The 22,658-nt window shown below is 36.9% G+C and overlaps 2 protein-coding genes across 2 annotated transcripts in view; one reads left to right on the top strand and one right to left on the bottom strand.

Annotated features, from left to right (window-relative positions):
* The window catches only part of LOC149547913 (glucose-6-phosphate 1-dehydrogenase, cytoplasmic isoform-like), a 107,286-nt gene that overhangs the window by 50,922 nt on the left and 33,706 nt on the right, over positions 1–22,658 (bottom strand). Inside the window, exon 3 of the mRNA XM_089791960.1 lies at positions 9,034–9,119. Within this exon, the coding sequence (XP_089648086.1) occupies positions 9,034–9,119 (86 nt within the window). The remainder of the gene's footprint in view (positions 1–9,033; positions 9,120–22,658) is intronic.
* LOC149547915 (uncharacterized) lies at positions 20,306–22,561 on the top strand. The gene is made up of 6 exons (XM_089793647.1): positions 20,306–20,662; positions 20,864–21,515; positions 21,655–21,887; positions 22,003–22,155; positions 22,304–22,499; positions 22,552–22,561. Exons 2-6 carry the CDS (start codon positions 20,893–20,895, stop codon positions 22,559–22,561), a joined length of 1,215 nt encoding a protein of 404 aa, XP_089649773.1. The 5' UTR covers positions 20,306–20,662; positions 20,864–20,892.

The following is a 22,658-nucleotide window of genomic DNA, read 5'->3' as shown; positions in this document are numbered from 1 at the left end:
TCTGGCTCAAAGTGAGAAGTTCCAATCTAAAGCTCTATGTAAAAGGACTTGCAGTGACAAGTTAAAAAGCTATATTATATATTTACGAGAAAACATATATAAGAATTCAGGATGTCCCCACAATTTTGATAGAGATAAATTTTTAGAAATGATTGGAAAGATAACTCATTTCAAATGTGAGAGAAAATGGACATCTTACTTGAGACAAGGCCAGATTAACAGAAATATAAGTTTAAAAGGTGTATGAAGAATTCTTTTTAAAGATGTCACGAAAGGAAAGGAATCTTAAGCCTAGAATGTGTGGATCAAGCATGGAGTTCCCTGTGATAAATCCCATTTATGGTTGCCGATTTTGGGTAAGAAACTGACATTTAATGATCTTCAGTCAGAAAATTTAAAATGGCCCTTTACAATATCATTATGAAAGATAAAATATTGATAAGAATATGCAGATCATGTACTTTTGTATTGTCAAATGGTAAGGAAGATCTTTCTACAAAATAGAATCATAATTAGGTGGTCCAAAATTAATGATGAATGGGATATTGGCATGGCCAAGAAAGCTTCAGAATGTGAATTTGAAGCCTCCATGTAAGATAACATAGCCATTATAATTTCAAATCAATGGCTTAGCATTTTAAATTGGCAATTCGCATGATATTTATTTACTTCTTTTTGACATGCAACAGGATTTTTATTTAATGCTTTCATCAATTTCTGGTGTCTCTTCATAAAGAGGCGAATTGAAAATAGACTCCAGTGAATTAGCATCAATTTTACAAAGAATTTGATCACTTACCATCTGGAGTTCTCTTTTCCTACAGGCAAGGACAAATACTTTGTCTTTGAATAGGGTTTGGAAAAAAGGGTAATAAGCTTGCCATCCCAAAATATTTTTCCAATTTTATTCCCCTTTTCATCTTCTCATTCAAGAGAAATTGTTGCACATTGTCATGACCTAATTCAGTCTTCTTGATCTTTGTATATTCAGACACTGAAGGAGCATCCAAAATCTGTAAATGATACTGCACCATTAAAACACTCACTCACAAATTTTTGACTTGAATTTTGCAAAAACCTTAGTCTTGTTGATTATCTCTACCAAATGCTAGCCATCTGAACAAACCTGAAGTTTTGAGTATTTGAAGCCCTACGCAATGTGCAAGATTTAACATGATATGACTGAATACTGCCATATAAAGGCTTCTGAAAATCTTTGAAAAATATGCTAAACTGTCAAAAAGTCCAAATATACTTTTTGCAAGATATTATCAAACTATTATTTACTATCTTTGATGACTAAAAATTTGCATTCAAACTGCTGAAACCAAACTCAATGTTGTTTCAATGTGCTTCCATCTGTAAACAATGACATCCTTTACCTACATAAAACAATCAATGGAATTTGTAATTGATGGCAAATTTCTTTTGCTAATATAAATAAACCCAAGCTCAATTATTATTACGATAATAGATAATCATCTATTATTAGTTAACGGTAATCTATCGTAAATATCAAGTTAGCTTTAGTTAGTTGTAGCTTTTTTAGCTTTCTCAATTAGAATAGAATGTTTCTATTCTTTACAATCGTTTCCTAAGGAAATATCATGTTATTCTTTTGTATATAATGACCTTTCGGTTTCTATTAATAACATTGAAGTATTTTACCAATTACTTCATAATATGGTAGCAAAGCATGGTTGAATTTTTTTCAAAAATAACATTTTCTTAATTGAAATTTTTGGATCATTACCTTTGAAATTATTCCGCACGTACCTACTTGCTCATACCTAGTCACGTCTAGGATTTCAGTTTGCTTTGATCTTGACTTGGGCTTACAGGTTTGAAAAACGCGAATTTTGTTTCCATCCTGAAAATCGTGGTCATCTGCAAATCGTGATTTTCTGTTGGAGTTTTGTTTGCAAATCGCAATTGCTTTGAGGAATATCGTGCACATACAAGGCCAATATAACCCTATTAGATGTTCTGCTCACGTTGCAGTTGTTGGGACATGTTTTTTGGTGAAATATCACAACATACAGTGTCATTTTTCTGAGGACGCGCATCTCGCGGTTTTAGGGTGAAAAATCCAGTTTCTTGGTATCAAATCTTCATCCTCTCTGTCGTCTTAGCCAAAACGCCTCTTTTTTGAAAAAAATTAAGCATATTTTCTGCTTCTAATCTCCATTTTTCTGCAATTTCAACCATTCACGGCTGCCAGCTAGGGTTTTCTTCAAAACCCTAACTTATGAGCTCGAAAAAATTATTTTGATTTCAGATTCTTGGTGGGTTTTTCAAGAACTTAACTGGATTGTCCATTTTTCTAGATGCCTTGATTTTTGTGCCCCAATTTTCGAGCCAGCAAATGCAAAAAATGACAACATATTCCTTCTGGTTTTTTGAGCTCTCTTCTGGGTCATTCTCCAAATTTTCAGGGTCTTCCTTTTTTTGGCTCAAAGAACATGCCTTTACAGATTTTCACGTTTTTTCGTTGAAAAACATGCTATGGCATCTCTGACAAACATTCAACTCGAGCACTACTCCAAATTCAATGGTCGAAATTATGGCACCTGGAAGTAGCAGATCATCACAATTTTTGAATATCAGAACACCAATCAACTTCTTTTGGGTGTTACAAAGCATCCGACTACTCCTAATCCTAATCAAGATACATGGGATTTGAATAATGCAAAGGCAATGATGCTTCTCAAATTATCTGTGGCTGATGATCATCTTTCTCAGATTCCATCCGGCAAGACAACTGCAAAGATCTGGACACATCTCAAGGTCTTCATGACACTTCTAACAAAAGTAGAGCTTTCTTTTTGAATAACACTATGTTTTCTATTGTCATTGATGAGCGAACCTCACTCCACGCACACGTGAATAGGATTAGGAAATCCGTGATCAGTTGCAAGATGGAGGAAGAGGATATTTTGGTTATCACTCTTCGGAGTTTACCAAAGTCCTATGAGCATTTTATCGAGACTCTCAACATCACGTCTTCTGGTGTTGATTTGAAGTTCACTAATCTCTACGCACTTCTACTTCAGCAAGATCAGTGGAAACAATAGTTTGGTAGCAGCTCCACAAAGCAACCCTTTGCTGCTAAATCCTTTTAGAAGGATAAAGGCAAGTTTCAATAGCCATCTCAACAGAAGTCTTCTGCTTCAGCATCAGATGGTTCCCGAAAGAACATTCAATGCAACTACTACCACAAATTTGGACACATGAAGGTTGCATGTCGAAAATGCTTAGCTACACAATTTAAGCAATCATGTTCGCAACCCAAAGCGAACAATGCAGAGCACACTGAGCAGACAGAGTCTGCCTTTTATGCCTTCATGGCTAAAAGACCTGCAGATCATGTGAAGTCGTCCACCTGGTACATTGATTCATGTGCCTCTCGTCATTTCACTCACCGCAAAGACTGGTTTACTCACTACCAACCTTATTCAAACTCTGTTATTTTTGGTAGCGAAGAAGAGAAGACGGTTGTTGGAAAAGGAAACATTCAGATTCAGTCTACTGGGAGGAATCTCATTTTCCTTGATGTGTACTATGTTCCAAGGATGGAACTAAATCTACTCTTACTCAGTCAACTACTGCAATATTCTCCACCCTCGGATGTCACCTTCAATTCACCTTAGTGCACCATCACTGATCAGGCGACTTAGTCTACTGTTGCAGTGAGTCTTGAGGATCATGGTCTTTTTAGACTTACTGATTCTGGTGATTCTCGAGACTTAACTATGGCTTCTCGATGGTCTTCTGTTAGCACACTTTGGCATCAGTGATATGGGCACTTAAATGTGCATTATCTCTCACAGCTTTCTCGGGATGAGCTTGTTCTTGGATTGCCAAAGATACATACTCAACACCTTGGAGTTTGTGATGCATGCTAGGCTGGGAAGCAACATTGCACAACGTTCACTAGTGGTGATTCATGGCAAGCTTCTCAAGTACTTCAGCTTGTTCATGCCGATATCTGGGGTCCTATGGGCACTCCTTTTGTTCTTGGGTCCAGGTATTTTCTGTTGTTTTGTTGATGATTTTAGTAGAAAAATGTGGGTGTATTTTCCTTAAAAAGAAATCAAATGCATTTCCTGTATTTTAGAAGTTTACACCTTTAGTTGAAAAAGAGTCTAGGAACTCTATTATTACTCTTAGATCAGACAATGGGGAGGGAATTTTGTTCTAATATTTTCTCTAGCTTCTTGGATACACATAGCATCAAACACCAGTTAATCACACCGTACACACCACAACAAAATAGTGTAGTTGAACGTTGGAACAAGACAATCACCGAGATGGCTCGATCCATGATTGAACATAGACATGTTCCAAGAATTTTTGGGCAAAAGCAGTTAACATTGCAATTTATCTGTTGAACCAGTCACCCACAGTGGCAGTCAAAGGTAAAACTCTAGAAGATGCCTAGTCATGTCGCAAGCCCAAAATCAGTCACCTAAAGGTTTTTGGCTCCCTTGCTTTTGTTTGGATCCCTAGTGTGCCACGAGTCAAAAACTCATGCTTGTTGGATACATCAGTCTTCACAAAGCCTATCGCCTAATCGATGTTGAGACATCTCATCTCATCTATAGTCGCAATGTAGTCTTTGATGAGCAACGAGGACCATCATGCCTGTTTCTCCTGTTCTTGATCTAGCAGACTAGCCTATGAAGGCTCATGATTTGGGAGTTCGGTTTCCATTAGGTCCACCTAATGGGAGGGTTCCAGTAGCTCCTGCAGCTACAATTATACTAGTGATCCTTGTACAGACACCTCCAACTTCTCCTGCAAGATCACCTCGATTTGTTGATGCTTTGCCTAAGTTTGATCCAGATTCTTCTGATGATGAACTTGATCACCAAGCATCTCCTGATACTAATGTTGGTCATTCTCCTCTTCGCCCTAAGTGGTGGGCTAAGACACTTGCTAATCTTGGTGATGATGACCTCATTGATGGGATAACTACTCAAACTACTCGGAAAAAGAGAAAACCTACAGAGTCTGTTAACCTTGCTCTCATGGCCAACATTCAAAGTGTGTTTGAACCTCAAACTATTCTGAGTCTAAAGGAATTCTAGAGTGGGAACTGGCCATGACATCTGAACACCAGAGTCTGTTGAAGAATAACACCTGGGTCCTTTTTGATCTTCCACCAGGGAAGAAACCCATTGGCTGCAAATGGGTTTACAAAGTCAAATACAAATTAGATGGTACTTTGGATAAGTACAAATCTCGTTTAGTTGCAAAGGGCTTTTCTCAGCATCAGGGCATTGATTATGAGGAGACCTTTTCTCTTACTACAAAGATGAGCACCATCAAATTAGTCCTAACCATGGCAGCATAGTTTCGCCGGAAGGTCCATTAGATGGATGTCGAGAGTGATTTCCTGAATGGTGATCTCCATGAAGAGGTCTACATGACGCAACCTCCTGGTTTCAAGGTTGTTGGTAAAGACCATCAGGTTCTTAGATTGGTAAAAGCTCTCTATGGCTTGAAGCAAGCCCCTCAGGTATGGTACATAAAAATTGGTAAGTAGCTCAGTGGTCAAGGCTTCAAGAGGAGTTCTTCATACTCAAATCTATACATCAAGACTACTGATTGTGACATCATCCTTCTGGTGACTTATGTGGATTATTTGATCATCACTTGTAGTTCGACATCTTTGATTCAGGGAATCAAACAGAATTTATGCCAGTCTTTTGATATGACTAACCTTGGGCTCATGCATTATTGCCTAGGTGTTGAGGTTTGGCAACAGTCTTCTGGTATATTCATCTCTCAGTCCAAATATGTCAAGGCTCTCTTGGAAAAATTCTGTATGCAGGATTGCAAGCCTACATCTACACCTATGGAGAAAGGTCTCTAGTTATTTGCAAAGTCTGATTCTCCTTCCGTTGATGATACTACATATAGGCAACTAGTAGGCAACCTCATCTACCTCTCTACTACTAGGCCTGATATCAGCTTTGCAGTCAGCTATATCTCACGCTTTATGACAACTCCTAAGGCTAATCATTGGATGACAGCAAAGCGTGTGCTTCGTTATGTGATGGGCACTTCTAATTATGGACTTTTGTACTCTCAAAGTTCTAATCCTAAACTCAATGGGTTCACATATTCAAATTGGGCAGGCTCTATTGATGATAGAAAGTCAACTTTTGGATATGTGTTCAGTTTGGGATCTAGTACAGTCACATAGACCAGTAAGAAGCGGCAGGCAGTTTCTCTTTCCTCTACATAGGCCGAATACAGAGGGAGTGTCAAGGTAGGATGTGAAGTTGTTTGGCTTCGTTGGATGCTTGGGGATATGCAGATGTCACCACTAGGACCGACTACTCTGTTTGTTGATAACGAAGGCATTATCAAGTTAGCCCGAGATCCAATCTTCCATGAACGAACCAAGTATGTGGATGTTCATTGTCACTACATATGCCAGCTGGTTGAAGACAGGACAATAGACTTGCAATATGTTCCTACCACAAATCAAACTGTAGACATTCTCACCAAGCCTTTTGGTCCTGATAAGTTTGTCAAGTTCAGAGGACAATAACCATTAAGGGAGGGTATTACAACAATAGATAATCATCTATTATTAATGGTAATCTATTGTAAATATCTAGTTAGCTTTAGTTAGCTATAGCTTTTTTAGCTTTCTAAGTTAGAATAGAATGTTTCTATTCTTTATGATCGTTTTCTAAGGAAACATCATTTTATTCTTTTGTATATAATGACCTTTCGATCTCTATTAATAACATGCAAGTATTTTACCAATTACTTCGTAATAATTATAAACTACAGTCCCTTCAGTCAAGTCTTTTTCAATGGTTGCAAAAAGATGTTATACAATCATTAGGCCTGCACTCAGGCACTGAATGGGATTTATTGTTTATTTGCATCTAACTCACCCAATGGAGTGGCATGTGCCTCTACATAGAATGCACCTCTTTCATTATTGAACTTGACTTTCGTATGCCTCTTTGCATATCATGAACTTGTACATTGCAAGAAATTTTAATGTTTTAAACTTTCAACTTGAACACTCTCCTTTGTATCCATCAACATGGGTGTATGGTGTCCATCTTGACATTTTAAACTTGACATTTCAGTACGTCCTCTAATCAGGTGCACTTTTTGGGCCTTACTGCGCCAGTTTTTTAACAAATTCAAATCTGAACCTTTCGCATTGCTTGTCCAAGGAGACAGAATGATACTTTTTTATTTCTAACTTGAACTTTGGACCTCGTGTTTAGACGTGTAAAAATGTTTTCAACATTCGATCATTAAGTTTGATAAACCTATAGGTCTCTCATTTCAAAAATGTCTTTCTACCCTTTAAAAGTTCTCTTGACAACATAAAACAAATCTTGGATTGTTTTAAATTAAAGTACAAAGCAAGAATCGCCAAAAGTGATGAGCTCAAATCTTAAAATGGTGACCCACCTTCAATCTCCAAGAGAAATGTTACATGCTTATAAGTACAAATGCCAAAAGTTGAATAGAGAGAGGTACCATATCCAATTGAAGTAACCTAAGACACATAAATCTTGAGTGAATTTGATGAAAAAGAGACTCATGATCATGGCATTTAAGCCAAAGAAGCCGGCAAGCAGAATTTACTAATCAAAGAAACAATGTAGAGATCGAGATAATCTTTTTGGTCAATAATAGCATGGAAGCAATAATCTTTCAAAATTAGGGATAAACCATAATTTATCATTTCTCACCCCCACCTGGTTTTTCCATATTTTTCCCTAAAAAATTTTGTGATGATTTATATTAAAAAGTCAAATTTGATTTTTTGCTATTTTGATTAGTTGTGTTGTTCTTCTCTCCATCTAGGTTCAAACACAATGGGAATGAGGTCCCTCATTTGTAACCTCACCAGTTCATAGCTCTGAGTCAAAGTGTTTACTCCTCTTTTAAAAAAAGTCAAATGTGATTTCAACAAATAGAACCATGAATCTAGAAGATTTTCCACCAATTTTTTGGTAAAAAAATTGAGCCTTTTCAAACTTTCACTAAATTCTGTGGCTTTTCTGATTTTCCCCAACCCTAACCAAATTAATTTCCCTTTTCTTTCCTGATTTAATCCTGATAAATTGAAATAGTCTTTGTTTTTGGTTTCCTAACTTATTCCAAATAAATCATTTTTGCTGCTATAGGCAATAGTCCATAACTTTTAAGTAATGACCATCAAAGTCTGCACTTAATCCCAAATTTCTGTTATGTCATGCCTTGTATTAGATGCCTCTTTCTTAACAACATCATAAAACTGTAACAGCAAGCACAAATATGGTACAAGGTAGCTTCAATATGCAGAAAATGGTATCCGAATGTGCTTCATCTCCAACTCATTGGTGTTTAGGAGTGCTCATATGCAACTATCCAACTATCCAGCAGTGCACTAATAAACCCTCAATTGAGTGGAATTTCAAGTTCAAGTCTGAAAAGATGCGAAGAAAGATAAGGTAATGATAGGGAATGTTTTTACAGCATGATACATCCTTCAACTTCCTCAATTTAAACATTGTGCATTACCCTTCAAACTTGTCTCTCCAATCACATTGATGTTAATGTGCATGCATAGCATCCATGTGGCCACAAACACCTAAAATCCAACACCCAAGAATTTTAACACGGTACAAAAAATTGAATTAACAACAAGATCTAGTTGAAGAAATGATATATATATATATAAACACACACATATACGTTTGAAAGAAAGCATATTCTGTGCATCATCAAGGAAAATATTCTCTATTATCCAATACTCCCTTTATCTGTACAACCATATCGATCAAAAAATACACCATCCAAATGGCAACAAACAGAGGAGGCAGAAGACAAATGATGGAATATACCCTGTGCCTTGGAATAACTAATTAAAAAATGCTCAAATAAGAGTGGGAATAATACTTTTGGAATTACATTAAGTATCATAACTTAGAATATTTCAACAGTTAAATATATTTTCACAATTCCCTTTCAATATAAGACCATTAAGAAAATGAGCATACATACCCCCGTATGCGATCTCTTAAGCCTTCATTTGAAAGCTCTGTTCTGGCATATCCAAAAATATAGACATCTTCTGGTTGCAAAAAACCCTGTCATAAGATTTATTTTTTAAATAAAATATATCTGAAATGAAAATAAACAATAATATAACATATCACTAGTGAAAGAAGGAAAATATACCACTAAAGGCGTTTGTGTACCAGAAAAATGGAATAGGATAAAAAAGAATTACAGAAGATTTATAATATATAATATGTAGGTTTTTTATTGGAAAACCCTCATACCTCACATTTCCACAAAATATTCAAAGAAATGGTGTACAGTCAAAACTAACAATGGTAATAATCCTTTTAAAAGTTGCATCTCAGTTCACTGAAATGAAAAAGAGGCATGAATAATGTTCTTAACTAAACAAGCCTCAGTAAACAAAATGATTAAGTTTCCTTCTCATAATAGGGTGATCAAGGTGATGGTGACCAGAATTGAAGATCAGAAAATTGAATCATGGAGACAATTATCCATCCTGTTGTCCTTGCAAATCTTACAATACTGCCATTCTTTGTAATGCCCCACTTGGAGGTACCTTTTCATTTCTGAAATTTTGGAAACAACACTGGATTTGTACAATTAGGCTATTAGCTACCCTTAGATTTTGATTAAACTAGATGACCTTTGTAATTTGCATGGATGAAGTTTAAAGAAAGCCCAGTGGGTAGCAGCACATGTATGATATTTTATTCCTTCTTATTTAGATATTATTGCATTTGGCATACTTATCAGACATTTACCTCTATGTGATTACAATATGCATGGTTTGCAAGCTTCAGATTCACATCATTTATTTATTTTTACCACTTTTAGTGGCTTATGACAGCAATTTAAAATGCATCAAAAAAATCTACCAACACTTACTATTCTCAGTTTAAATTTGAAATACATTGACCCCTGGGACATATGCATATTAATGGGCCCTGCATCATGATTGTCTCAAATTGTGGATGCAAATGTTAATCTTGCAAGTCCATGTCAACTTGCAAATTTCAACCCATTTTCCAATCTATGGGCTCCAAACTTGTATTCAAAAAAGGAGAATTTGTTATCATTCCAAAGGTATTCTTAGCTCTCCGTGTGATCTCATGCAATTCCCAATGCATTTCCCAAAGCTCACATACAAATTTGATGTCAAACTGGAAGGTGAAGATTGTTCTTGAATCTAGCATACATTTGGAGGTGAATACAAGCAATACTCTATACACCACGGGGTGTATCTGCTGCAAATGGCATCCCACAAGCTGCAATGAACCACGTCCCAACTGGAAAGATGATATGCCACACTGAAACCCCAATGAGAATTGATGCTTGTGTCCTTAATCACCACGCACAATGCCTAAGGGATTCGGTGCCAAAGATTGTTGAGGGCTACGTCCCAGCCAATCACTAACTTGGGGTTTGCATCCCAGACTAAAAATCGCCCATTCAGAGCAAATTCATAAACAAGTTGTCAAATATGCAAAAGATGATCTTAGAATGAAGCTTCTATCTCCTTATAACCCCTCTCAATTGCTAATCAAACCCTAAGTGTCTCCAAGTGGCGTTGGGTAGTGAAAGTGTTATAATTTCTTATTTTAAAGTGGTCATGTTACTAGCAACTGACTTTTTTCCTCATAGACAGAAATTTGTTCACCGAATTGCCCTGAGACCAAAGAGAAAGATTTAGAGAATTTTGAGACCTTTCCAACAAGCTATCACACCATAGGATGCGCATCCAGATGAGGCCAAAAACCCCTTATTACTCCAAAATGGCTAATAACTTAGCCTTATTTAATTATTAAATGCTAACTTAGGAAATATTAAAAATATAACCCAAATGGCCACAAAATGCCCAACTGACATCACAAATCATAAAATCATCCTGTCACCTGTCTGTGATTGAAGTCGGAAATGGATCCACTGGCAAACTCATCCTAAAATCTAGGGATGCTCCCAAAATTTAGGAAACAAGCCCTATCCCTCTGAAACTGAACCCAAAGAGTAATCTCATGTAGACCCAACCCTAGGCAAGATCATACCTCATAAAAAATAGGAATTGCCTCCTAAAAACAAGGAATGTCTCCCAACTGATCAATAACTGCCAGAACATCAAGTCCGCAACACTGAATAACCATACTGGGTCTCTATCCAACCCCGTCAGCCTACAAGACCCCATAATAAGCTAACTCACATGTCTCTGCTAGACTGAGCTAAAAGAGGGGACATGACAGAATACCATGCTTATCACACAAAGAAATCATATATATATTAAATCGAGAGACTCTTCATTACATTATTGAAAGTCTCTTTATTTTCCAAATGCAAGTCTCTTCCTATTTCCAAATGCATGTCGCATGTTTCTTCATAGAATAAAATGTCAAATATTTAGGATTAGAAACCTAGCTCACCTTGAATGCGACGTCATGCTCACAAAAATATCATCATAAATCTCTCCTCTAGTAATAAAAGATCTCTATCATATCTATAATCTTTAATAGTAAGAAGTTCCCAATATAAGAAATATTTTTATGTGGCTTTCTCCTACAAGAGTCTCCATGTCAATTGAGTGTTCTTAATTTTTTGATCTTGCGTTTATGTTACTATAATGGAAAATTAAGCTTTGATGTATTGCATTTATGACTAATCAAGGGTTGAAAAGTAAAAGGGCGTTAAATTGACTCAACCCCCCTCTCAATATGTTTGTGTGCTCTTCATAACCACATAGTCACAGTTCACTTCAAGACGACTCCTCTCTTGTGTGAAACTAACTAAGTGCATGCTCATGCTTTTTATTGTGTATTTAATGTGTGGAAATGAACTATATTCTTGTTACAGATGTTTAATCACTTAGAATTATTAGGGTTGGATTTTTTCAAAAAGTTGATTGTATGGGCTTTGAAAAGGTCATTTTTGTATTATTAATGCAGAAATAAGCTTTAAGCTATGTATATAAATGAGCTTTTTCAAAGCCTATAAAAACATCTTGTTGGAAAAATCCAACCTGTATTACATTAAATGATTATAACATTTATAACAAGCATATAGTATATCCTCCCTCCCACACACAAACACTAATCTCCTCCAACAAAAATTTCCAAAATATTCCTTGACATAATATCAATGCCATCATGAATCTTGAAGAAGCTTTCGATACACCTCCCTAAATTTTGCAAAACTCAACAATGGCAAGTAGAGATAAATACGTTTAGTTGTCTTTATACAACCTCTCTTGCCTCATGAGAGAAGTGGATCTACATTCCTTAGGAAAAGAATTTGGAATGAAGGTTGATGTGCTTTAACTCATAAAGTTCTACCTTTGTTCGTTAAACTATTGTTGAGGCAGATTTGGCCATCAAAGGTATTAATGGAACAAATTTTGATGGTAGAGAAATTTTAGAATGCTTGGCTTTTCCATCAGAGGAAACAAAATGATCCCCTATAGATTATATCAATTTTTAATCTTTAAGCACAAGCCTAGGACATCGAAGAAACAATGATGGAGGGATGGAAAATTTGACATCTAACAAGGTTTCTGGGCTTCCATCTTAAGTTGTCATTATTTTTGTAGGGCTCGCGACTATGTGCTTCTTGGTAAGATGACTTCTCATGGCATAGTTGCTTCTATTACAAATTCTAAGACAATAGCGTGTAGCTCATATTAAAATGCCCTTGCTATCCCATCATGCCAACAACTCCAAAAATGACATAGAGCTTAGATGTTCCATCTTTTCTCCACCTAATTCTTGATAGGCCATATGAGGATAGGTGTGGAGAGCTTAATACAAGCTACATTATAATGGGCATAGAGATCAATGCAAAATCTCCTAATAGTATTCCAAAAATCTCAATGATAATATTTGTGAAGCCATTATTTATTATATAAATTTCGCATGTTTTGTTCCAAATGGGCTTACCTCCATGAGTGGATCACCCAGAATCATTTCCTAGAAGGGAAGTTGACAATTTATCCACAATCTAGTGTTCTTCAATTTGGAGTTAAGGAGCACATTTCAAGGTATGGACCATGGACCACAATGAATCATTTTCTCTGCTTCAAATCTTAGATTCCTTCTTTAATGCCCCAAAGTGACTTTATCCCTTTTGGTTTAATTTGGATCAGATTGCTCCATTTGTTGAAACATGTTGATCCATGTTCTCTATGGATCTGTATTGTAAATTGTAATCTTATTCATGTTGTATGTTTTAGTTGAAAAGGGACTTTGAACTGAGAATGCTCTTCACTATAAAAAATAAGAAACTATGTTTAAAATGAGATAAGATAGATAAGATAAAATTATTAATGTCCAACAAAAGACCACAAAAGGTCTATGGAACTAAGAGTTTACAAACAAACAACTGACAGTAGCAGGAGCACCAAATAGTGTCTAAGAAAAGAAAACAACAAGAAGCAAGAAAAGGGAAGAGAAGCCAAGGAAAGACTAGGAGTCCTTTCTTGGTAAAAGGAAATCACTCACAAAAGGCTAAGACTATGAGTAAAGAGGAGCCCTAAACTGTCTCTATGTACTTGTGGAAGAGTGTCGCTGACGTAAAAAACTACTAGGGGGTCTGATAGATCTCCAATGGCCAGTAGAACTGGTAAAACTAGATAGCCTTTTCACACCTCGTAAAGGAGATAAGGGTGTGAAAAATGCAGTAATAAGTTGATCAAAGGTATGCCCGTGAGGAAGTAGTGACTGTAAAGTACTATCACGAAGCAGAGTGGCCTCCCGAAGATAAAGTGCTAGACACTGCTAGTCATAATAACTAAAGAAGGCTGAAAGAGAAGAGCAGTCCCGGAACAGACAATAGAATCTCCCTCTGATCTCATAAAAGATAGGGCAACGGAAAATAAAGTGAGTCTCCATCTCGACCTCAGCTCGATTACACAACTTATAGATACGTTCACCTTTGTCAATATGATGATCGATCTAAGCACGAAGACGATGAGAACCATCTCTCAAAGACCCTAGTTAGATATGCAGGGCATGGCACCACTGTCAAGAAAGATAACCAGGACAAACAATAATCCCATCATTGATCTCAAGAAAGTGCTCTGCATAGAAGGCCATCCTTGGTCGTAAGCCACCATGAGGGTTAGTCCATCTAGTGGTAATATAGTCTATAGATATCAAGTTTGACATGCTCATTTAACTCCTGTCGAGATGGGAAGAGATGACAAAGGGCATTCAACAAGAATTGATAAGGAGGAAGACGATCAATATCAATCCCAATCAAGGTTAGCAGAGAAGATGTCTGAGCATACCAGCAACGAGCACAAGAGCCAGTATCAGAACTCGCAGTAGCAACAAAAGAACAATATGCCAGGTAGGAGTATCTATCACATTCACAAGCTAAATCCACAAAACCACGTAGGTGATGAAGGAACCAAATCAGATAAAAAATGGTCGCAAGACTGAAGGGATGAGCACCAAACTCAACAAAAATGATACTATGAGGAGTGAACCTATGACATCTAATGATGTGGCGTAAAAGCAATGTCTAAACCTGCTCGATCGAGGCCCACTTAGATCCAAGGAGAGAAGGCCCCCAAATCATTGAGCCATAAAGAACAGTCGGCCGAACAAGAGAGTCCAGGAGGGATAACTTGGACGAAGTATCTTGGAAATGATGTCTGGAAAATTGTTTCTCAAGCATAGCAAGAGAATCCATCCCCTTACTAATTATGGACTGTATCGCTAGTCTCATACTGAAACGGGGCCCCGAAAACTTCACTCCTAGATACATATGAGAAGAAGTGATCTCAATCTCCTGTCCCTAGAAAAAGAAGTGAAGATGAGAATTCTATAAGCAATTAAAGATCATAACTCGAGGGCGCAAGCTATCTCTAAACACAAAAGGAAGCCAAACCATCCAAAAGCCTCTGTAAACTCTTTGGGGAAGAAGCAAGAAGAACCACATCATCTGCGAAAAGAAGAATGGAAATCAAAACCTGGCGTAAGTAGCAACCATCTCCACGAAGCAAAGATTTCAAAAGGAAATCTTCAAGCTCATCAATATACAAACTGAACAAAGTGGGGGAGAGAGGACATCCTTGTTTAACCCCAATGGTGCTATGAATCGGAACTGAGAAAGCGTTAATATTCTTTCTTAATATCTTAAATATTATGAGAAGTAATTGGTAAATTACTTGCTTGTTATTAAGAGAGATAAATAGATTAATATATACAAATGAATAAACGATGTTTTCATAGGAAATGATCGTCAAGAATAGAAACATTCTATTCTAGCTAACAAATAACAAACAACTAAGTAAAAGCTAACTAAGTATTAGAAAGATTCTACTATTTAAGATAGATTACAATAGATAACCATTAAATAGAAATAGAAACTATCTATTATTACAATACCCTCCCTTAATGGTTAATCTATCCATGACGCCAAGCTTCCTCTAAATTTGACAAACTTATTAGACCAAAAGGCTTGGTGAGAATGTTTGCAGTCTAATCCACTATAGGAACATACTGCAAGTCTATTGTCCCATCCCATATGTAATGACAGTGAACATCCACATGCTTGGTTTGTTCATGGAAGACTGGATTTCATGTTAACTTGATAACACTATCATTATCAACAAAGTGGTTGGTCCAACTAGTGACATTTGCATATCCCCAAGCATCCAACAAAACCAAACAACTTCACAACCTTCCTTAACTACCCTATGTATTCAGCCTCTATAGAGGAGAGAGAAAATGCATGCCACTTTTTATTGGTCCATGTAATGATACTAGATCCCAAACTGAAGTGAATCTATGAACCTCCTTAGCTTAGGATTATAACTCTAAGAGTAAAGAAGTTCATAATCTGTAGTGCCCTTCGCATAACGAAAGCACATGCTTTGCCGCCATCCAATTATCAGCCTTGGGAGCTGTCATAAAGCGTGAGATGTAGTTGACTACAAAGCTAATATCAGGTCTAGTAGTAGAGAGGTAGATGAGACTGCCTACTACTTGTCAATGTGTAGTATCAACTAAAGGAGAATCCGACTTGGCTAATAACTTCAAACCTTTCTCCATGGATGTAGATGCAAGCTGGCAATCTTGCATATAAAACTAACAAAGCCCTAACATATTTGGACTAAGAAATGAATATACCAGAAGATTTCTGCCAAACCTCAACACCTAGGCAATAATGGATGAGCCCAAGGTCAGTCGTATCAAAAGATTAGTATAAACTCTATTTGATTCTTTGAATTAAAGATGTTGAACTATTAGTGATGAGAAAATCATCCACATGAATTAGTAGAAGGATGATGTCACTATCAGTAGTCTTGATGTACAAATTTGAATTTGAAGAACTCGTCTAGAAGCCTTGATCACGGAGGTACTTATCAATTTCATGTACCATGTCCTAGGAACCTGCTTCAAACCATAGAGAGATTTCACCAATCTATAAACTTGGTGTTCTTTAGCGGCAACCTTGAAACTTGGAAGCTATGCCATGTAGACCTCTTCTTGTAGGTCACCATTCAAGAAAACACTCTCGACATCTATCTGATGGACCTTCCAATCAAATGTCTTGCTATCGCTAAGACTAATCTGATAGTGCTCATCTTTATTTTACAAGAAAGGGTCTCATCGTAATCAATACCTTAACGCTAAGAAAATCCCTTTGCAACTAAACAAGTTTTGTACTTATCCAAAGTACCATCAAATTTGTATTTTATTTTGTAGACCCGTTTGTAGCCAATAGGTTTCTTCCCAAGTGGAAGATCAAAAAGGACCCAGATGTGATTCTTCAACAGGCTTTGGTGTTCAAATTTCATGGCATGTTCCCACTCTGGAGTTCCTTTAGCCTCGAAGTATGTCTAAGTTTCAAACACACTATGAATGTTGACCATGAGAGCATAATTAAATATCTATAGGTTTTCTCTTTTTTTGAGTAGTTCTCCCATCAATGAGCTCATCATCTCAAAGATCAACAAGTGTCTTAGTCCACCACTTAAGCTGAAAAGGAGGATCAACATTAGCATCAAGAGATGCTCTCTGATCAGGTTCCTCATCAAAAAAATCTAAATCTAAATCACGTTAAGCATCTGCATATCTAGGTAATTCTCCAGGAGAAGCTAGAGGTGTCTACACAGGAATCATTGGTATAACTAAAGTTGTTGGAACCCTCCCAGTAGGTGGACCTAATAAAAGCCAAACTCCCAAATCATGAGCCTTCATAGGCTGATCTATTGGATTAGAAATAGTCACGCATGGTCATGATCATCAAAGACTACATCAATACTGCACAAGTGACAAGATGTGTCATTGTCGACTAGGTGATAGGCTTTGTGAAGATGATTATATCCAGCTAGAATGAGTTTCTGACTCTTGGCATCCAACTTGGTACATGACACATCAAGGATCCAAACATAGGCAAGAAAGCCAAAAACCTTCAGGTGGCTGATTTTGGGCTTGCAACCTAATCAAGCCTCTTTCGGAGTCTTACCTTTGACTACCACAGTGGGTGACCGGTTCAAAAGGTAAACTGCAATGGTAACTACTTCAGCCCAAAACTTCTTTGAAACGTGTTTGTGGTCGAGCATGGATTGATTCATCTTAGTGATTGTTCTGTTCTAATGTTCAACTACACTATTCTACTGTGGTATGTGGGATATGGTTAACTAGCACTTGATTCCATGAATATCGCAGAACCTAGAGAGTTCATTAGAACAAAATTCCTTCCCCCCCCCCCCCCCCCATTATTTGACCTAAGAGCAATAATAGATTTCCTACTCTTTTTCAACTAGAGGATTAAACTTTTAAAATATAGTAAATGCTTATGGTTTCTTTTTAAGAAAATAGACCCACATTTTACTACTAAAATCATCAACAAACAACACAAAATACCTGGAACCGAGAACAGAAGTAGTGGCCATAGGGCCGCATATATCAGCATGAACAAGCTGAAGTACTGAGAAGCTCACCATGAAATGCTATTTTTGAAAGGTGTACGATGTTGCTTCCCAACCTAGCATGCATCACAAACTCCAAGTTGCAGAGTTTGAATCTCTGGTGAGGATAAGCTCTTTTGAGCAAGTTGAGAGAGATAATGCACATTTAAGTGCCCATATTGTTGATGCAAAAATGAACTAACAGAGGACTGTCGTGCTGCCATAGCTAAGTCCTAAGAATCACCAAATCAACAAGTCTGAAAAGACTATGATCCTCAAGGCCAACTGCAACAACAATCTGACTCTACCTATCAATGATGTTGCACTAATGTGAATTGAAGGTGATGTCCAATGGTGGAGAGTGTCGCAGCAATTGATTGACTAAGAGTAGATTTAGTTCCAACCCCAAAATGTAGTACACATCGAGAACAATGAGATTCCTCCTAGCTGACGGAATCTAAATGTTGCCTTTGCCAACAATAATGTACTCTTCCCCTCTACCAAAAATAGCTGAATTTGAAAAAGGCTAGTAGATAGTGAACCAGTCTCTATGGTGGGTGAAATGATGAGAAGGACTTGAATCAATGTACCAAGCAGACAACTTGATAGGATCTGCATGTCTTTTAGCCATGAAGGTGTAAAAGGCAGATTCTATCTACTTTGCATTGTTCGCTTTGAGTTGTGAACTAGATTTCTTAGATTGGACATCTGACATTCAACCTTCATGTGACCATACTTGTGGCAATAGTTGCTTTGAACATTCTTTTTCTTGGAGCCTTTTGATCCTAGAGTAGAGGACTTCTACTGAGAAGACTGCTATGAATGAGACTTTCCCTTATCCACTGCTTCCATGTGCCATAATTCTGACCATTAAATTTCTAATTTCCCTCGAGCAAACTATTTATTAGTGATGCCATGGCGCATTTTTCAATGGAAAATGTGAAAATCCGTGAAGGTGCATACTCCAAGAAAAAATGATGGAAGACCCAAAAAAAATGAAAAGGTACCTAGAAAAAAGCTTGAAAAACCTAGAGGGAAAATGTTGTCAGATTCTAGATCTGCTAGCTCAAAAATCAAGACACGAGAAATCGAGGCACCTAGAAAAACAGACCACAACCTAGCTGAGCTCTTGTAAAACCCACCAAAGATCTATAATTATTTTTGGATATGGTAGAGAAATTTAGGGTTCTGAAAAAACATACTTGACTCCAAGAAAGCTTCAAAAACAGCATATTTTGCCGAAATGCTGGGAAATCTGGGCACAGATCTAACACTAAGGGTTTTAGACACCCTAGATGACGCCAAAAGAATGAAAAATGACCACCTTTTTGCAAGAAAAATGATAGAAAACAAGCCACAAAAGAGTCAAAATCGCATTTGCAAAAAATGCGTCCAAGACAAAGGAAGGAATGGCATTCAAACATGTGCGTCAAATCTAGGAAAAGGCGACTTAAGACCAATAATTTTTGGAGAGAAAGGGATGCACAGGTTTCAGAGTGATGTCAACTACAAAACTCACAACCAAAGTACAAAAAAAAACATAGCTACAAAAGCCACAAATAGAGCCAAAAAAACGTGTGGGTATGTTGCAAGAGTTCGCCTAGTGACAAGAACAGGTTGCAGATTATAAACTGACTAGGAATGGTCAAGATCTAGAGAGAAAACATCACTAAGAAATCCTATTCGGGTTCTGCAAAAATTGATTTTTCCAAAAAAACGACCAACAAACCTAGGCTGAAAATTATTTTCGAACATTAATTTTTATTCAAAAAAAATTAAGTATTTGTTCCGATACCATATTATGGGAAGTAATTGGTAAAATACTTGCTTTTTATTAACAGAGATCAATATATCAATATATACAAATGAATAAACGATTTTTTTTAGATACAGTCAACTAAGAATAGAAACATTCTATTTAAGCTAATAGGTAACTAAAAGCTAACTAAATATTAGAAAGATTCTAATATTTACAATAGATTACAATATAAAACCATTAAATAGAAATAAAAACTATCTATTACTGTCATATTAAATGAGTAGTTGGAGAACTTCATTTCAATAGTTTTCTGTAATCATTTCCAAATTTAAGTTATCAAAAGGTATAATGCATATCTAGCCTCTTGTAATGTCCCCACTTCTAGCTCAAGGAATAAATGTTGGAACCTGCAACAGATCATTAGTACATGATAGAAAGTCTTAAAATATGTTAGAAATGATAAATGAACCAATCTAAATCATAGTTCCAAAAATCGCCATGAAATCGCCGAAATCGCGATAAGATTCATGGCTCCCGATTTTTTTGGAATCGGAAATCGCTGGTGGCGATTTTTTCGTGTGAATCACCTGAATCGCCTGAATCGGCGATTCATGGCAAAAATCGCCAAAATCGCCATCGTGAATCTCCAGAAATCGGCCGCGACAGCAAGGATAGAAAGTTCAATTTTTTTTAAAAAACACATGTTTTATTTGCTTTCTAAGTTGACTTTCCTCTTTGTTATAACCCTAAAGAGCCTTCTATTTGCTTAGTATGAGTAGAAGAGAGGAAGAGTGAGAGAGAAGAAGAGAAAAGAGAATCCATAGGTTTCCAACCGGCAAGAAGGAAGAGCACCAAAGAGATCAGAAGTCCATTTGGGGAGGCCATAAATTGCACTGGGAGCATTAAGGAGTCAATATCAACACTCCTCAACTCATTTGCAAGAGGTAAGTGTTGGTTTTTTTTTTGCATGTTAGTGTAGTATGCATTTTTTGCTAAATTTTTTTAGTGTTCAAACTTCATTTGCAAATCTTGAATGTTTTTTATTTTTAGTTTTACTAAATTGCAAACTAGGGTTTGTTGTTTTGTAGTTTTTGTTTATTAGTTGCAAACTTTGATTTTTTACATGAATTTTTTTATTGCAGCAGCCCTTTGCTTTCATTTTCCAATTTCCACAATGGGTAAAAAAGATGAATGCTGGAAATATAATGAAGAGTTTCCTGGGAGAACCAAATATCAAACAAAATGTATATTTTGCAAAGAAAAAATAAATTCGGGAGGTATCTATAGATTGAAATACCACATTGCTGGCATACCTGGCCATGATGTCACAGTTTGCACTCAACAAACCGCTGAGGCAAAACGCTCTTGTTTAGTGGCATTAGAAAAAATTGAACAAGACAAGTTGACTAAGAAAATGCAACTTGAAGGGTTAAGAGGTATTGGCTCCCGTGCTCCCACATCCGCAACCGCATCTACATCTGCAAGTGCATCTGCATCAGCTTCCGCATCCGTAGGTTGTGTTGGGGAGGGTTCTTCTAGGCCTCCTTTTCATCCTAGTGCTAGTGCTCATGTGAGTGTTAGTGGTAGTCGGTCTCATACTGAGACAGAGTCCAACACCAACCTATTGCGGCCTAGAGTGCGGAAAAGCGGAATGGATAGTTACTTTGTGCCCCGCACTACTCCTGGCTCCCAACCCACGCTTGAGGGCATGGGTTTGAACAAGGAGATTCATGATGCTGCCAGAAAAGAGATTTGCAAATTCTGGTACTTTTGCAACATTCCATTTATTGCAGCCAGGTAATTGATTCTTTTTTCTTTGTTATCTTCAAAGTTAAAGTTAAAAGTAAAAGTAAAACTTTAATTATATCTACTTGCTTTATGATTTTAGTTTTTGACATCTAAATTTCTAATCAATATCATTATCTATTTGTGACAGGACTCCTTATTGGCAGAACATGATAGATGCAGTTGCCATTTGTGGTCCGGGGTTTAAAGCCCCAACTGAGGCTGAGTTGAGTGGATACCTCCTGGAGGAAATGGTTGAGGATATGAGGCATGAGCTTGAGGACAACCGAAAGGAGTGGATCGAAAAGGGTTGCACCATCATGACTGATGGTTGGACAGATAGGAGGGGAAGAACACTCCTCAATTTTCTTGTATCCTGTGGAGGTGATTGATCATTCTACTTTCCTACATACATAATTTTGAATCGTGATTGACTATTTCAAATTTTGATTTGTTGATTGCTAATAGTAATTATAATTCGTTGTTTTGTTACTTGTAGGATATACCATGTTCCTCAAATCCATTGATGCTTCTGCTCATGTAAAAAACGCCACATACTTATGTGAGGTTATTGAGGAAGTTATAGCAGAGGTGGGGGAACAACATGTGGTGCAAGTGGTGACGGATAATGCAGCAAGTTATGTTGCTGCAGGTAAACTTTTAAGTTTTTAAGTTTTGAAAATAAATTTATTTGAATTTTGAACTTTTTCTAATTCTAACTTAGAATTTCTAAGTTTCCTAAGTTCTAAGTTCTAACATGTTTGAAATTTGAATTTCTAATTATCTTAAAATTGTTGTAGGCAAACTTTTGATGGAGAGGCACCCCACCATATTTTGGTCCCCTTGTGCAGCACACTGCCTTGACCTCATGTTGGAGGAAATTGGCAAACTTGAGTGGGTCAAGTCATGTGTGGAAAGGGCAAAAAACATATGTAAGTTTATTTATAATCATTCATTTGTCCTTAGCACAATGAGGAAGTACACAGGAGATAAAGAGTTAGCTCGTCTAGGGATCACGAGGTTTGCCTCGAATTTCATCACCTTGCAGTCCTTGTTGACATCAAGGGATGATTTGAGGAGCATGTTTGTTGGGCGGGAGTGGATTTCATCTTCCTATGCTACGACCACTGCAGGGATAGATGTGGTGGATTGCAT

Source organism: Cupressus sempervirens, chromosome 7 (genome assembly GCF_028749045.1).
Source record: "Cupressus sempervirens isolate cs-2001-9-10 chromosome 7, ASM2874904v1, whole genome shotgun sequence".
Classification (NCBI taxonomy): Eukaryota; Viridiplantae; Streptophyta; class Pinopsida; order Cupressales; family Cupressaceae; genus Cupressus; species Cupressus sempervirens.
This window is presented reverse-complemented; position numbering and strand designations above follow the sequence as displayed.